This window comes from Linepithema humile, chromosome 4, assembly GCF_040581485.1.
Source record: "Linepithema humile isolate Giens D197 chromosome 4, Lhum_UNIL_v1.0, whole genome shotgun sequence".
Classification (NCBI taxonomy): domain Eukaryota; kingdom Metazoa; phylum Arthropoda; class Insecta; order Hymenoptera; family Formicidae; genus Linepithema; species Linepithema humile.
The window spans coordinates 26,310,179-26,329,092 of record NC_090131.1 but is presented as its reverse complement, the minus strand read 5'-3'; the positions used below and the strand labels follow the sequence as shown (position 1 = coordinate 26,329,092).

Genomic DNA, 18,914 nt, shown 5'->3' with positions numbered 1-18,914 from the left:
ATGAATAAAAATCCAATTTAACGTTAATGATCTAATAAACCAGACGTTTATCGTCTTGATTTTTTATAAATGCTTTTTGATTCATTATGAGATAAATATTTACACTGTAATATTTCATTGGCAACAATAATTTTTCCAATAATTATCAGACACTAATGCGTTATGGAAAACTGTCAGTATTATTAATCGCGTGTGTACAAATAAGATTATCATAGGCCGGACGATGTACGTTTGCGAAAGCATCGTAGTTTTCAACGTCTACATGGGCAACGAGACTTGACACATTGACAAGAACGTGATACGAGACCACCTCCGCTACAACCGAGATGTGTATCTTGTTTGTTATCTCGAAGCTACCACAATTTGTCAAGACGAATCAGATTGATCTGAAGGAGAGCCTGATCGACAAGCAGGACGAAAGACATTCCTGATACTGAATATAGTATAGTATAGCGAACGAAATTACCTTTATAGAATAAATATATTTTGTGCAAAATTGATCGAAATCAAAAATTATATTGCGATTTAAATGGATTTTACCACAAATTACAGAGATTGAATGTAGAAAAATAAGAATATGCAAATATACAGAAATTTGCATTAATAGCTGTATTCTAGCGCCATCTGACGTTACTCGAAGGAAGGATAGTCGCGAAGCTTTCGCGAGATATACCGACTATGCATATATTAGAGAGCATACATTTCAAAGATATCACCATAAAAAATCTCGAAAGATATGAAAAGGAAATATCTGCTATATTGCTAATTAATTACTAACACTAAAAATGCAACATACGATTAAATCTGGACATAGTAAGTAACATAGTAAGCAACATAGTAAGATAAAATATAGTAAGAAAGGAAATAAATTTAAGCGCCAATGTCTGCTAAATTAATACAATTAAGTGATAATACTAAAAAAAAAAAAAAATAAAATTTATAGCACTTGATATGTAAATCAAACTTATTATAATAAAAAAACTACATGTTTTTATACAGAAATTAAAAATATTTATGACGCCAATAACAGTTGTAACTGCATATTTATTTCATGTATCAATTTCTCTGATAACATTTTTTACATAAGATGAAGTTGTAGACTATATGCAGTGAACGCATGATAAGTATGTTAATATTGGATACGATGAACTTTTCATGCTGCAAAGTCATTGTTTATGACATATCCGCAATTAAATTGGCGTAGTATGTATTCTTTTGATATCTATCGAACGCGCGATGTTAAAAGAAAAGATACAACAGTAATGTATCTCAAATTGATTATAATTCTCTAATTCTAATTTATTTGTTGCAACTAAATATATTTACTTCACGTGCATTTTTTACATTCTCTTTTTCCATTCGTTTTCTTTATTATTAACTCTCTCTACAAATATTTTACAACCGGCTAAATTTTTAAATTGTGTTGAAATATTTTTAGAGACTAAAAAAAATGAAAATATTTTTTTACTTTTTTATTTGCTGTTGTAAGTTAAAATTCCATTAATAATAAATATATGAATTTTAAAGATTATGTTAGACATTTATTCTCAAATATGCACATTGTCTTTGAATGTGCGTATGAAAACTAATGAACTTAATAAATCACTAGCTAGTTTCTTGTGTTGATATCTAATTTGTAAAACCTAGAGTTATGAATGCAAATTTTAATAGAAAAAGACGATAAAAACTTCAAATCAGAATTCGAAAAATGTGTATAAATTTTAATCAAGCAATAATTATCCTCTTATCGATATATATTTAACTGCGACCTATATGCATCACAATATAGCATAATTATATAAATAAACGCATACCTCATAGTAATAGTTCGATAACTATAATGCACGTTAAAAACATTTTTTATATTTAAAAAAAGCGTCGATCAAATAAAAACTCATTTTTCATGTAAAACATTATATAAACTTGTTGTACATAAGCTTTATATAAACACGTTATTAATGACAGATATTGAATAAAATAATAAAAAAAAGGAAGTAAAATGTTGTAAAAAATTCAACATTCTTCAAGCCTCTTCAGATAAGTTTTTATCGTGTCTGAGATAGAACTCTTCAGACAATAAGATAATGTACGTTTGTGTAGAAATTCGGTGTCCTCTCACGGCAAATCTGTTTAATATGTTCAAATGCTCTGTTATCTATAAAACTCAATCGATAGGAAGAAGAAAACGATAGGAAAACGATGATTTCAATTTCTTATATTAATCATTACATCACTTTTGGTAGATAAGTGATAGACAATGCATATTTGTATTGTATGTATGTTCTAAAGTAATAATGAAGTGACTTGCATCATAGTGTTCATGAATTATGTTATCGGTTGGGTATTACCGAGAACGATATCATTAAATCGCGGCGAGACTATATCCCTCATCGAGTGTGTCACGACTTTGGCGCCAAGCGATATTGTGTATGTATTTCAATGTCAATAGAATTTCTCAATAGCATGTATCATTAAGCATATAGGTAATTATCAATTGTATACTCTTATCGATTGCTCTTTAATTAATTTTTTTAACATTAATGTTATTAATAAAAGTTTCGTCAATGCCTTCAATATTACAATATTTTTATTAGTTTCTTTGATGGACACAATATAATAATAAAAAAATTTTATAATATATATAATGTATCTCGGATTTTTTGCACTTTTTTATGAACTTTTTAATTAATTTGAAATTAAATCTTAGTTTATTAATCGGAAGAAAATCTTGAAAATAAAATTAATGTTTTAAAATGTTTCTCTTTTTTCAATGTCTAAACATGATTAATTTTTATGTTATTACTTTATTACTATTTAATTGATCTATTAATTTATTTAGCTTTATATTTATGAATATTCTTCGAAAATTAATTGTTCGTCTTGACGACAGGCAAATAGCCTGTGAAAATATATATCTTCAATTTATTTTATTACAAATTACATTGATTTTCTCTTATTGGCATTGAACGTAATTATAGATAAAGCTCTATTATGAAATAGCCTGAGGGTTCAGAATTCCTTTTATCAGTCATGGAGCGAGGAAACTTGTGTTCTAGTTTTATCTAAGAGATTATTGTGCTCGCAATTCAGTCAAGGCTTTCTTAATCAGGTGACAGATTGTTATTACTGAAATAAATTATTATTCAATTATTAATATTTTCGATCATAGGTCACAGATAAAGTAATGCTTGAATAATGTACTACAGAAAAAATATAATAGTTTTGAATCATTAGAAAATAGAAAAGCTTTTATCTAAACGGAAGCTTATATCAAGTAAGCTTTTTCGCGGAAATTATGACATCATGCGGAATGTCCGTGTTGCCACGAAATGACGATTTGATTCGTTTGTGAGAACATGTTTGACCGGTTATACCAGCATCATCGACACTGGTGTAAAAGAAGGAAAAACATATGGGTTATTTTACGTGTCTCTAAATGTAAGATGCTTTTCAATGTCAATAGAAGAGGAAGTATGAGAAACAAAAGAGATGTACAATAAACGCGAACAGCTTATACTTAGGTTAAGGTTATTTTATCAATCATATGGATTGCTATCTCTGCATTTTTTATAATAAAAAAATCATAAAAAAAAGATAAAATTTAATTTCTTGAAGTTTTTTTAATAATATCGAAGAGACCGATATTATTCTTGCTTGTCAAGTTTGTATCTTTTTGAAATTCTATAATTCCAGTTTAACTTGGCGCCTACTGAATGACTTCGATATTACTGCACGCTTGGCATGTCGCATCTCTATCGAGAGTAATTACATAAAATACTTTCCCTTTCACTTCCCTATCCTATTTACTAATAGCAATAATGTCGACCTACCGCATTCGACATTGCTGTTAGACTCATGTTGCTCCGCTCAATCTTCGAGAATGTTACGGCCAAGAGAAATCACTGTCTATACAACGCTCTTCCGTCAGTGCGACACGTCACGGTTATTTTTGGCAGGCCGACGTACAGGATAACGGAAGAGTTTCTGCAATACTACGTTTCGGATATGGTGAACGCTAGTCACGTGTCACGGCGTCGAACGTAAGTGCGACATGAAAATCATCATGCTCGACTCACCGTTAGTTCGCAAGAAACACAGATTCTTAACATTCACCGTATCTCATCGAGGTACAGGGCAATATTCACAATCTCGTCGGATTTTACTTCTTAACGACACGCCGAAAGCTCGCCAAACGAAAGCTAAATTGCCAAACGGTTCTCGCGCCGATACACTCACGTTGCGATTTATGCACTCGCGATCGCGAGACTGACGATTGTGCGACAGCGGAGGGGCAATGTAATCAACAGTGGCGGGTTAGAGACGGTGGCGACGACGATGCCTGACGAGGACAGACTGCTTTACGCGTACGTCACGATGATAACACGGAGTACGGTGTGAGTAAATGGTTCGCACTACTCATTTCGTGTGTGACTTACGAAAAATTTCGTCGCGGTTAGATTTATACTGCGCGTGATCGGCCACAGCGACACTAACTGAGCTATCAACCGCATCGTTTACCTTGCTTGAAATAATAATTATATTGAAATTGTTACAGAAAGCAATAAAAATAGTTTTCTCAATAATTCGTGATAACCCGACAGGGAGATAAAAGTAAGTTCTACGCGTTTGCTAGTGTAATGGAGTTGTATAAAGACTAATCATCTTCGATAATATCGATTAATTTTGATTATAGCTTACATATATTTTACTTATATCAGTCAACAAATAAATTTATCGATATTGCAGACTTAACTTTAAATTATTAGCAGTGGTCAGGGGCAAATTGGATAAGATATTGTTGCCAACCAAAATTCAAACAACAACAAAATTCTCTCATTCGTACGGTCATGTTTTATAAAGAAAGAAAAAGAGACTTTTTCAAACAACCACATTTTTTATGTTTACGATAGCCGCGATCTTTCTACGAATTAGATTGTATCAATTAATATAAAGTTAATAAAATTAATTAATAAAAAGAATAATAAGATAGAATCACACAATAGTCTAGTGTTCAATTCATCGCAAATTTTCGCAAATTTTAATATCAATTATGTTCCTATAATTAATCATCAATATGTATATTCAGTCAGGTACCGCGGAACCGGGGGGGGGGGCAAAGGGGACGAGCGCCCACCCAGAGATAATTTAGGGGTAGCATAGCCCCCCCTAAAAATTTTCTTTTTTCTTCAAGTATTTCATGACCAAAAATATTGAGCATCAAATATTTACATCAAAAGTGGAAAAATGGGTTATTTTTCTTTTCTTTTCTTTTTCTTTTACTTTTTTTTGACTATTTACTCGTTCAATTAAAGTATATAACGAAGAAAATTAAGCGCATTAAGATTAGAACAAAAAATCTGTGCATATTTGTCGCACATTTATACTACCCACTGAGTGGCCTACTATATGGTGTTTGAATGGAGTTACATACATATACATATTATGAATGTATTACGTATCCCCTTTATAAATTTTGTCCCCTCAGATGAAAAATACTTCCGCGGCGCCTGTATTCAGTCAGTTTCTTTATAAGGGACAAGAAAAAAGAAAAAATTGTGAAGATGTGCCTGCCGAAGATAAGATAAACAGTTATCGGTCACATATGTAACTTGTGTTGAAAGTGAGAAAAAAAGTGTAACAATTTGTCGCGTTTAGCTGAAATGAAATATTAATGATTATATTATCTATCGGACAATTTATTTCTTTGTTGGGGCAAAAATTCAAAATTTTCTATCATAATAAGCATATCTCAGCGATGTATTATACATACTCGTGTAATCTACAACATATCTACTGCAGATGCGATATGATGCAGTTGCATAAATTCGTCACACATATCTTTTATCTTCAATCTCTGAATTGTATTTTTCCTTTCATTGAGATAAACTTTACATTTTTGCTTCTTAAGCAATAATCTCTTTATCATTTTTTCGATAAATTTTACCTTTTGATATATATGATTGTATTCTGCATATCATCGCATTTGAGAGACACGCTGTTTAGTGATAGAATTAATATTTTGAACGATTTTTTAAACATCACTTCAACAGCTAATTAATGATTTAAAAAACGTTCAATGAGATCATCGAAATAACCAATGACAATAATGAAAAGAAAAATGATTTCTTTCTTTGTATGTGGTTATTCAAAAACTACTATTGTATAACTGCAACGCACGTGCAACTTGTGAAATCAAGGCCGTCAATCGTTCTAGGTAATAACACTATGCATATATAAGAATCAAGTCGTAATTGTTGCGAGCAACGAACATTCATTAATAATGATTGCTACGAGAATATTATTTTTTTTCTAGTAACATGCGATACGCAAGATTCTTATACCGAAAGCATACGGAACTAAATGCTAAGTATAGACATCTTCGTAGGATAATATACCAATAATTATTTGTTCTTATATCATAATGATCATAATTTGTAGGTACGCAATATTTGTAAAAAAATAAACCATAACTCAATCTAATATTAAAAGAATTAATTTCTTTTTTATGACACAAAGAATTATTCGATTGAATATTAAAGAAATTATTTAAGTATTAATTATTAAGTAATTTTCATGCTACTAGATCAAATCTTTATATCGTATATATTTATAGTACAGATTGATCTTATTTGATAAAATTCCGAGAAAAAGATTTTATCTCTTTTTAGTTTATGTTATGTATGACATAGTATATTTTTTATTTAAATAGAAAAATGCAAGTAAAATGAGAACCTATCATCGAATATAAACGTTAAATTTCTTAATAATAAAAGATTCTTTTAATAAATTTAGTTGACATTTTTGCTATCAATTAAAAATCAGTAATTTATATAGCTAGTAAGACTATTTTATAATATATTAATAAAAAATTGAAATATAAATGATAATAAATCTCTTATCTATAATAAACAATGCGGATAAATGTTCTATTTGTTCACATATGAATTGGATAAGTTTTCTCTTTCCACATACCGTCCATTCACGATAGTGTAAATTGGTTCGATTAACGTGCCGAGAAAAATTATTACTCTCAATTAACCGTCGGTGACATTGTCACATGCATTGTCGTTCTTGCGACATATGATACAGCTTTTTGACATTAATAAAAGCGTATCCTTTATTGCAAGAATTTATAAGAAGAGAAACCTTATCTTTGTAACTTTTATTAAACGCGATAGCGTTCAAGCTTCCTTATCAGAGATAACAAGCTGGACCAGTCCTAAACATAGTCGCGTACGCATCATATCATATCATGCGAGTTGCTTTTTATCGCAACTAAGTGAGATAATGATGTAGAAAAACATATTCAAGCTCGTGCAAGAAAGCAATTACGTTGATGTCAGCGTTTGCTTATTTTAAATCAATGATTGTATTTTTATTGGCAAACATAAAGTTATCATTAACGCAGAGTATCATTTAACCAGCAAGTGGTAACTATAATTGCGGAAACATTAACTGAGCTACTCTGTTACACTGTTTTGTCGGTGGAAAAAAAAGAAAGAAAAAAAAAACAGCGGAAGAGAAAAAAGTTTTAGCAAATTATTTAAAAAAAAAAAAATACAATATTACTATGTTTTACATACAATATTTACGTGATAAGCGATAAATTAAGCAACATACTTGTATTAAATATAAAAGTGCACGTTCTCTTGCAGAATGATTCATCGCGATTTATCGGCAATTGACCGTTCGGGCGCGGCAAAACTTGAAGAGTGCAACAAAGATATCACGAAATTCTTCGTTCGATTGCCAAATACGCGCGCGAAGACGCGTGGGCTTAACCCACGAAGGTTACGAGAGCGCTGCACTCTCTCGTGAACGAACAAATATTGCAGAATATACGGACACGGTTATTTTTGAGAACGTTGTTTCGACCTCGCTAACCTTGGTGAGCATCTTTCCTAAATACTCACCCCCGAACGATTTGGTAAAATGCGCAAAAAATTCGTTCTACGCCGTGTCTTCCTGACGATCAACTCGCGCATAGACATTTGGCTGTGCTAATTTTGTAGCACATCGAAAATAGTGCAACAGACAACGTTGTTTACGTTCGCCGGTGAAAATTACCACGACAAAGACGATTGTAACTCTAATTTACATGCGATTTGGCGGCATTTCATCATGCACCGATCTGATTCACGGGAATCTTTGTTGACTAAAACTACATTCGCGCTAAATTTGTCGTAATAAAACTTTCAATTTCCGCTTTTATCTTACTTTTCCATAGAAAGATATTTGAATACAGTAATCTATCGTAACAAATGGCGAATTTGACATTCATAATAAATGAATGGTAAATCGTGAGCATTTCAATTGTATTCTATGACTTCGTTAGTTAAGATTTTGATTAAATTTGCACAAAAAGACTCTAAGTTTACCGGAATATACATCCTATTATATTCTAATACAGTAGCGGTCAGTAAAGGAAATGTACTCAGCAGGATTCTTCGAAATAAGTCTTTGATAAGTATTGTAAGGGTGGGAAGAATTAAATTAGGTTTATTTGGGTATATATAAATAATTAACACAAACTAAGAATTAGTTCAAGTTCACACTTTTTTTCAAAAAGTGTCGTGCAGTATTTCTAAAAATGGTAAATCACCGAAAAATAACCAAAAGTGAAAAATCACAAATATCACAAAATATTAGTTATTATTAAAAAATATTAATAATTGTTGTAATTAATTATTTGTTCCTATAATTGTTATTGTTATACGTGTAAAATACAAATTTATTAAGCAAGTATTGTTTCTATTGTATATTGTCCTATTTTTATAAATATGTAAAAATATATTAAAACAATTCAACTAAAATGTTCTAATCAAAATTATGGGTCGTTAATAATGCCCTTTAATATAAATTTTACGATTTAGTACAGTACTTTGCTTCAGAGTTTAAAGAAAACAATAATTTCGGTGAGTACATTTCATTGATCGCTACTGTATATCTAATTTGTAACAATTTGTATCTAAATCTATTTAAAAGAATACAAAGGAAACCAGAATTCATAAAATCGAGCGAAATGTATACGTAAGCAACAAGAATAAAGCAGAAAAATGCACAGCGAATGCAAATTTTATATTTTTAAATACTTACCAAATACGGAGTACTATAGACCTGTTGCGCAGCACAGAAATTGACGCGAACGAACAATCTCAAGTCTTAGCAAAGTTTGAAATATCATCTTCGAGAAATTTAAGATGTGATATGATACGTACCTGAAACAAAAAGGCAACGACATCGTTTTAATTGCTGGTAAAAAGAAATAACGAACGTGATGCGTATATAATGACTAATATAATTATTCACAATTATCGCGATATTCACATACAACTATATTCATAAGAGGGAAAATACTGAAAACTCTTATCGTCAACTATGTCTACACGTACATTTCTCTATCATGGTTGCCACGTGTCTTATCGATCATAAATCATAAAATTGTCTTTAAATATATTTAATATTGAAAATATCAATATTACATTATCAAAATTAATAAAAAAATTATCATTATATTTTTTGCAAAGAAAAGACTTAAAATATATCAATATTCGAATTCCTTTCTTTAGCAATTTCATTTTCAGATTAACTTAAAGTTTTATATACTCGCGAATGTTATCACGTACGTGGGTTATCGTGTGTACGCAATGTTTTTGTTTTTCAGCAAAACGAAATCAGTCCGATTATCCGATAAGGAACATACGTCGTCTGGCACGAACACGGGGATCACCCTTGGCTGCTTCCTCTTCCTTCGTGCCATTTCATACGTCTGATCAAACGATGGCAGCAATCTCTGTACTTCGATTAATTACACGCGCTGCGCACATATCTAACTTTAACTCGTCGCACGGCGTGCTACCGGACTGCCGGCTCGTACCTCGACATCGACGAAGCGCCTTTCGTCCCTCAGCCGCGATCGGTCGTCAGGGTCATCGTTTGCATACGTTCGCGATGCTGATTTATGAAAATTTATGGAACGTTCGATGAGCATGTGACGTGATGATGGTAGAACGAAACGTTCATTACTGGACGAAAAAATTTGTTAAGAATGTCGAATGTGTTAATGGTAAAAATTTTTGCTAGATTAAATAGATCCATGAATATTGAACATAGTTTTTCATCTTTTACACGCAAATAAACAAACAAAAAAATATATTGAAATTTTATAGTAATGCGGTTTATATAAATATTTTATTAACTAACTTCATAAATCAATTTATATTTTACTATATATATATAATATATAGACTGCGTTCTTACATTTTCTAAAGGTAAAAATTCATAAAATAAGTTGCGACATTATCCAATAAATAGAAATATATTCATCCAAATTCTCTGTATTTTATCTGCAAAGTTTCTTAAATTAAATTTAAATTAATAAAGAATAGTTTTAACTATTAAAGAGTTAATGAACTGTTCAAATAAATTAATATTACATTATTGTACATTCTACTATTTCAATAAAATTTCATATTTTCTTGATGCAAAATACTTAAATATATTAAGACGCTTCAGACAATACAGCGAATATTTTAAATTGATAACAGTATCGTAAACGAAAAATTTTCCTATATAATATCGGAGCAATATATTGGCTATTATATCAGCTAATAAATATGCAATTCGTATGAATGCGCATATACTGACACGATTCTTACTGTTTGCTGGTTGGTCGTGCACGATGCATGTTAATAATTCAACAGTAAATAACCAGTACTATTTTTATATAATAGCGAGCAATAAATGTAAACACCAATAATTCGACAAATTTCCGCATTAGAGAACAGCGAATTGTGATATAAAAAACAAGAACTTCGATGGTAGATAAATATAGTCTTATAGACAATTTGACTTGGCATTAATAAAAGATCAAGATTTTCCTTGAATATTTCCAAAAGTCTATAAAAAATATGTAAATTATGACTATGTAACGGTAAATTTCGTAAGTAATAAATAACAGTATGTACAATTCTTTAACTAAATAATAGTTTAATTTATTAAAATTGTTATAGAGTATTTATATTATAAAAAAAGCGAACTCTGTCTACGATTAATCTTACGCACTGTGTTCAATCGCTTCAAGCTCTCTACGCAAAAGATGAATACTTAACCTTTGTACTTCTGTGCAAAATATAGTATACACGTGGCATTGTAGCCAGCTATGCAAACATATATGTGAAGTGGAACAACGATGAAAAAACATAAAAATTCATTACGTGGTGTAAGTTGATCAATTCAATAATAATAATAATCGGCGAACTGACATTGTTAAATTATACTCATACATCAGATCATCAAATTAAACCTAGTTTAAAATGTCTATGAAATAAAATATATTTAAAAATTTAGATAAGATAAAATTAATGTACTCTATCACATGTTTATCATTCTATATAAAATATACACTTTTAAAAGTTTTAGTTTTGTGGAACACTCTTTTGATAATCGATTATTGCTAAAATGATATCTTCTTACAAATTAATGTTTGAGTTTTTGTGAAATATTGGTCAATTTGTAAGTTATCATAAAACTGGAAAGAATTGGAAAATTTACATAAGTTTGTTATATTTTCAAATCAATTGGAATGTTATAAAACAAACAATTTGTAATATATGCGTCTCAAGTTTTCTATCTTTGAAAAAAATAAGATTGAAAATAGCTTCTAATTCTAGAAAAATATAAAATTTTTCGAAAGAATCTAAAATTTGAAATAAATTATTTGAAGATTATAATTCTAATATTATAATGTTTTTAAATTGAATATTTTTAAATTAGTCTTTAATCGATAATCGAACTGTTTATTGATAAACTCATAGCTATGCAATTCATATGTATTTCAAACGTCAAACATTTTTTCCGCAATAAAAACTTCATCATTCTTCCTGTTTATGTATGTTAACCTTAATTCGTTGCAAAATTCTTATACGACTTTAAAATTGACAACCGAGAAACTTAACAACTGACGCAAAACAGCAGCGACAAAAATTCTCGTTATTTCATCATCATAAAAAGTGATTGAACCATAAAACAATATAACGGAATATATTGTAAAAATTGGAAACATAATTATTAATCAGAAATTTTATTGCCTATTAGATCATTATCAACAATAAGTTGAAAATCGCGAATTGTCATCAAATATAAATAACATAATACATATTCAATATAAATATTTTTAAAAATTCTGAACTGTATGTACATATGCTATATAAACTTCATTTAATCTGAAGAAAAAAAAAAATAATATATGCTTTACATTAAAAGAGAAAGTTGAAATATAATATTTGATTAATATATAAAAGTGCCATTTAATTATTGAGTACTACTATGATTAATGGACAAAAAACGAGCTATACTGAGTAAATAGAGATAATAAAATGTTTGATTTTGCAGTTACATCGACCTTCGACTGAAGCATTTTATATCCAAAAAATTCCGTTACATGTAAATGAAAAAGCATGCATTGCAATATCTGTATACTCTATTGCCGTTTAAATTATAATTGAAAAATTGTATTAAAAAGTTTAATTTATATTATTACAGAAAGTATTGAAATATTGTAACATAACCCTAACCTAACCTAACATAATGGATATTTCAATTAAATGTTTTATATTAATTAATTTTTAATTAAATGTGTTAGAAAAACTCGAATAAATATAAATTGCAATTTTTAATTGGATATGTATATGCTATTAAAATGTGTATTTAAATAAATAATTGTACTCACTAGCTAGGTTATTGCAGTTTGCTCTATTCGCTGCATATTTCGCCTTAGATTGTCGCCTTATCTCTATCAAAGAATCGATGAATAATGGAAATTTGCCCTTACATATATTGGATGAAAATCAGTCTGCTTCACTTTTGCGAAAGTCACATCTGAATTCATATTGTCAATTTACTATCAAACATAAATGCGAAATAAAACGCTCTTTGCGCCAATGCATACAAATTGCAAAAATAATTGTTATCGCTACTATATTCAGAGTGAACGAAACGAGCAACGTCTTGGCAATCGCGCGAAGGTCATCAAGTACAGATACTGTACATGTACGTACGTTTTATTTGATTTTGAATCAACAAGTTGAATTTCTAACATGTTATATCTAATAAAATGCTTATTTGCATGAACTTATCAAAATGTGACTTACCGTGACTATAACCTGTTGAATTCGACCGCTAGACGATCGTCAAAACGCCGTTAATCACGAACATCTGCGGTAAATAGTACGTTTCTGCAATTGCCCGTCGACTCTGATCGGTACTCCCGACAAAGTTCGCATTTGCTACGCATTTTTAATACAGATTCGATACAATTAATCGCCAAACGTTGGTCCTTTGTGTTCCAAATCGACGCGCCGGAAAGAAATATAGGGTGACTAATAGTACGCGTAGCTTCCGTGAAGTAAAGATAGCGCGCGTGATAGCCGGTAGCGTAGCATATGTACTGCTCTACCGGTCGTCCCGCTCTTTTGTCCGGTTCATCTGTTCAAAAAATGCGGAGTACAAAAATTTGACGATCAATTGTATATTTTATCCGTATTAAAAGTACACAGAAAGTGCGAGTTTTGTCGGGAGTGCCGATTAAAATGATGGGCGATTACCGGAATGTATATATATCGCGAATGTTTACAATTAACGGCGTTTCGATGATCGTCTGATTGCTGAGCGTTGAAATAGGTTAAAGTCACGGAAAAGATCAATTTTTCATTAGATATAACATGTTAAAAATTCAGCTCGCTAACATCAAATTGTGTAAAAAATATTTATGTTATATATATGTTTATATATGTATACGTGTTCTCATATCTGGCACATTGTAGCGTTGTAATACGGAGTGTATTTTATTTCGCGTTTTGTGATATGGTATTTGCAATGTGAATCTACGTGTGATTTTCGTATAAGTGAAGTGCATGAAATAGTTGATTTTTATTTGATCATACAAGTCATTTAATGCAGATTTTAATGCCGATTCTTCAACGGAGTTAATATGAGAATAGTCGAAGGCGGAATCTGCAACTTGCTGGAGCAACCTCTGAAATACCCTAGCTGGTATATAAATATTTAATTATTTAAATACGTATATAATTTTAAACATACATACAGATCACACACACAATTGCCATTTCTATTTATTTCACAATTTATAATGATTAAATATTTATTAAGATGTTTGAAAATATTTATTTTATTCAATAAAATTTTATTAAAACATATTTAATATTTATCACAATTTTTAATAATTATTTATGCACTTTATTATATGTTATTTTAATCAAATAATGTTACACAAAAATAATTAAATAATATGCAACAACCAACAAATAATATGTGAAATGCATAATAATTTATAATAATTAAAATGTATACTAATTTTTCCAGGTATAGCTGATGGCATACTTAGCTAAGGTACAACGATTGGTAAGTGATTTTATTTATTATTTATAAATGTATTCTGCTGATGGCATACTTAGCTAAGGTACAATGATTGATAATTTTATTTATTATTTAAAAATGTATTCTGATAACATATACATAATAATCACAATTATGTATTGATATTTTTTATATCAAATTTAATTTTACATTTAAATTGCGTTATTGGGAAATTCTCATTACTTTATTATATAAAATATCATGTGATTAATAAAATGCAGGAAAGAACAGTGCTTTTTGCCGTAAAATATTAGTACAATGCTTTTTTAGGAATGTTAACAACTGAGCAAATTAGATTATTGTGAAATGAGTAAAATCATAAAAACAGTGTCAAAGAGAGATAATGCATTGTGTATTAACATATTTTGATTTAAAAAATCACATTTTTTAAAAGATTGTCACAAGTTGGTTGAAAAGACTGCTTAGAAAAACATAATAAGCAATAATAAGTAACTATATATATAACAACAAGCAAATAACAACAAGATTTAAATAATTTTTTTCCTAGATCTAATATTAAAAAAATATCTTTTTCTATACTTTTCTATACTTTTATTTCTTTTTGAACATGAATAAATTAATAATAAGGTAATGAATAAAAAGAAAGTAAATATTGTACAATAATACTCTAGAAATTGCTATAATAATTTATAGTTTGCTTTTTCTTTCTTGCAATTGTTATAAATGCCACCATTTATATTTCTGTCAACCTATTATCACCAGAATCTGTGATTGTCAATAGAATGCCATTGTCACGTGACCTTATTGTTAGATTTATCTCCTTTATTCGTTACAATATAGAACACGCGAGATATGCACTTTAATCGTAGTAGGGCAGCTTGCCAATATCAATCTATCAAAGACTATCTGTATTCATTGGTATGTAAAGTGCGTACATTTCTTAAATACACTTAGTTGCAGCTGCCTTTCTACAATCGGGGAAAGTTCGACATCCGCTTTCTTTCACGTTTGATTTTTATTTATACAGAAAGTTCCAAACATTTTAAATATTAATTCGAAACATGAAGTTAATTTGCTTGTAATAAGTTTGAGAAAACTATTAAAATTAAAAAATTTTTCAAAAATAGTTACGAAATTATTTTATGAAAATTCTCTCCTTAGAAGAAAAATTAATTTCTTTAGTGATACATATACAATATCACTAATATGATCACATATATATCACAAAAAAAATTAATTTTTCTTCTAATTGTAAAGAGAGAACTTTCATAAAATAATTCTATAACTATTTTTGAAGTATATATATAAATGTGTATATACGCATTAAGAACGACTTTACACATAATATTCAAAATTTTTATATTTTTAATACAGCTTTACAATTCGAAAAAATTTGATATTAATAAATTAATAAATATTTTCAAATTCAAAATTTACATTTTTTAATAATACGTTGTGATGTAATGATAACCTCAGAATAAAAACAACATTTTATTTTTTCTGAAATAAAATTTATATCGTGATACATTATATCATTTATTCAAATATATATTATTTATTATTACAAAACCATGCTTGATATTATAAAAAATATTACGAGATTAATAATATTAACACAAATAACTTGTAAGACAATCTATCAATATTCGCGTACATTTTAAAGTTTTATTTCCAGAATATCGTGAATAAGATATAGGTAAAATTAATAGAATAACATTATTCTCTATACTTGGTTGCACATCTTTTCAACATGCGGCATTTATTAAAATACTGTTTTTACTGTGACAGTTAGCACCACTATTCGACTTGATTTATATCCATACAAATGTCACATCTTCAAAAAAAAGAAAGAAAGAGAGATATCTGTATACCGGTCAAAGCGAATATTCGTTACGCGTCGCATGTGACAAAAAGCAAAAATATAAAATGTAAGCCTTGGAATTCGTGTGGCGTCTGATCATTCAACGCATTTTTAACACGCGAAATTAGAGACAGAAGGGCGAATTTCTTTTCGCGAGTACGTTACGATCGTCTTAAAAATCCTCGACCGGTTCCTAATTCTGGACACATATATCGTCCTGAAAACGAGAGATTTGTACAGAGAGCATCAATCCACGTGAAAACGGGGTCGCATCTGGTTATCGTGTATCTCTTTTTTCACGAGTCGTTCTTAATGCGTATACATATACACATTTACATTATTTTTGTAGTAGAGGTTGTTGCATGGGTTTCATGAAAAGTTTTGGAAATATCTCGTTAAAATTTCTAATCGTACACAGTGATAAAATTTGTTAATACGGTATTTATAATTACACAATGGAAAAAGAATTGAATGATGATATTCTTGCAAAATATATTGAATAAATTCTATCGAAAATCTTGATAAATTTACTTCAAGACATTCGTCCATGTGTTGGAATAAGGCCAGATGTTTAATTTGGAACGGGACAGTTCTTAGTAATGTACGGAAAATACACTTACGTATACTTTTAGTCGCAATTAGAAACATTTGAAAATGGTCATAGAAAATTGCTGACAACAGTTCTATGAACATATTTTCATTTATAAATATGCTTTTCCAATTCTTTTATATCATTACAATCACAAGATCGACATTTTTATTCTTGCTGTAATATAATAACCATAAAAAACTTTTAAAATTTTTGAAAATAATGTCATGCATCGTTGTGCGAGTTGATGAATGGCAAATATAAGAAACTGACACATTAATGTGCAAAATCAATATGTTTCTTTCCATTTCTTTTTCGTATCATATTAATCACATTTTTTAAATCAGGATTAATATGATAACAAAATGAAATTAATTGATCAAAAAATTAATCAATTTATCGTGATTTCTTTCGATATATTGAATTATGTCGTCTCAGAAATATTTTCAACGTGAAAATTGCTTACTTAACACAGTGTACATTCGGTTCAGGTTCGACGCATAAGCAGGTTTCACGAAATGACTCCAGTCTTTAAAATGAAAGATTGACATTTAAAAATAATAATTATCAAGAGACTGGCGTTATTCTTACTTATTACGTCATTCTATATACAAATATATCATATGCCATTATAATGACTACATATATAATTCATAAGTGATGTTTTTGTATATAGCACAATTCATAATTTTTTTGAAAAATATTTGTTAATGTTTTAAGCATTGTTTCACACATTAACAAAATTTAAAACTAAAAAGTAATATATCAAAATTACTCTATCAAAACTATTCTAATTGGTAGATTAATATTGATTTAATTACCATTATATTATAATTTATATATATAATTTTAAAGACAGTATAAAATTTAATTTTAAAGACAAGGATAAATTTATAATAGGTCATTTTACGTTAGATCCAGTTTTAATCATTGCAATATCATTAAACATTTCTATATTCGACATGTTAAAATATTCAGAGGCTTTTATATTTGACATCTCATAAATCGATAGCAATATCCTTTCTAACTCAAACACAAGTGTCCAGTTTCATCTGAAGACTATTATCGTAAGTGATGAGATAATTCAGAAAAGAGTTCTTATACGTGCGTGATATCATAGTTTCGCGTGACCTCAGCTTACCAAAAATCGAAGAATTCTATTAGAAATTAAATCCACTTGACATTGTTCTATTTTAGATGAATCAATTGCATATGTAATTGTTCATTCTGACACTGAAGGATTATTGCATTATGTCTCTCTAATGGATTTATCAGTTATATCGAAATACTTAATTTTTTAAATTTAACATTTTAAAATAAAAGTTTTAAATATTACTTTATTATATAGTAATCTGATATAGCTAAAAACATAAAATAGAAATCAACTTTTACGTTAATTTATATTTTATATAAATTTGTTATATATGCATCCTTTTCCACGTTTTATTTATTAAGAATTAAAAAAAATAAATAAACTTTATGAGAAAATGTAAAGTTTTTGAAAGAAAAAACGATAAAAGTTCGAAAGTAGTAAATAATTGTAATTTTATATGATATACGATGTCTTATAAATTACATCAGTCATCATGGTTGGTAATTTATTATCGTCATTGTATTTGATATCAGTTAAAGAGCATGAAGGCATACTTATACTTTTTATCATATAATGAAGCGCACAGTTGTCTTGATGCGTCATTACGATCAATGCGATCGAAGGATTTGCTAAAAACGGTCATCGCTAGGTCATCGGGACAAATTCGCAATTAGTTAACCCAGATCAGTCAATATAGGTAACTTGCACACGCAAGGACATTGTCCTGAGAAGGAAAGAATCGATTTTTGTGCAGGCTTGACAAAAAATTGCGAAAATACAGGCGAGTCACATGCAATATAAACAACCGAATACAGTCACACTCTGATGTGCAACAAAGAAAGTGGGTTTGTGGGGTGATTCATCAACCTATTATTTTTCTGCACGCGACACTACTTATAGTATCAATTATAAACTTCCTTTTACGAATTCTTTAGAACTTTATGTGTATGTAATGGTTTCATAACGAATAGAAA

The 18,914-nt window shown here is 29.2% G+C and overlaps 1 protein-coding gene across 5 annotated transcripts in view; it reads right to left on the bottom strand.

Annotated features, from left to right (window-relative positions):
- cnc (cap-n-collar) overlaps nt 1-18,914 on the bottom strand; it is a 99,546-nt gene that overhangs the window by 77,914 nt on the left and 2,718 nt on the right. Inside the window, exons 1-2 of one of the 5 annotated variants that reach the window (XM_067353291.1) lie at nt 4,077-4,231; nt 3,831-3,992 (exon numbers count right to left, since the gene is read on the bottom strand). The exons of 2 other annotated variants lie outside the window; for them this stretch is intronic. In XM_067353291.1, the coding sequence (XP_067209392.1) occupies nt 3,831-3,857 (27 nt within the window). In that variant the 5' untranslated portion in view covers nt 3,858-3,992; nt 4,077-4,231. Of the gene's footprint in view, nt 1-3,830; nt 3,993-4,076; nt 4,232-9,096; nt 9,219-9,703; nt 9,883-18,914 lie in introns of those variants that run through there. 2 more of the 5 variants (XM_067353290.1, XM_067353292.1) reach the window with 2 other exon arrangements.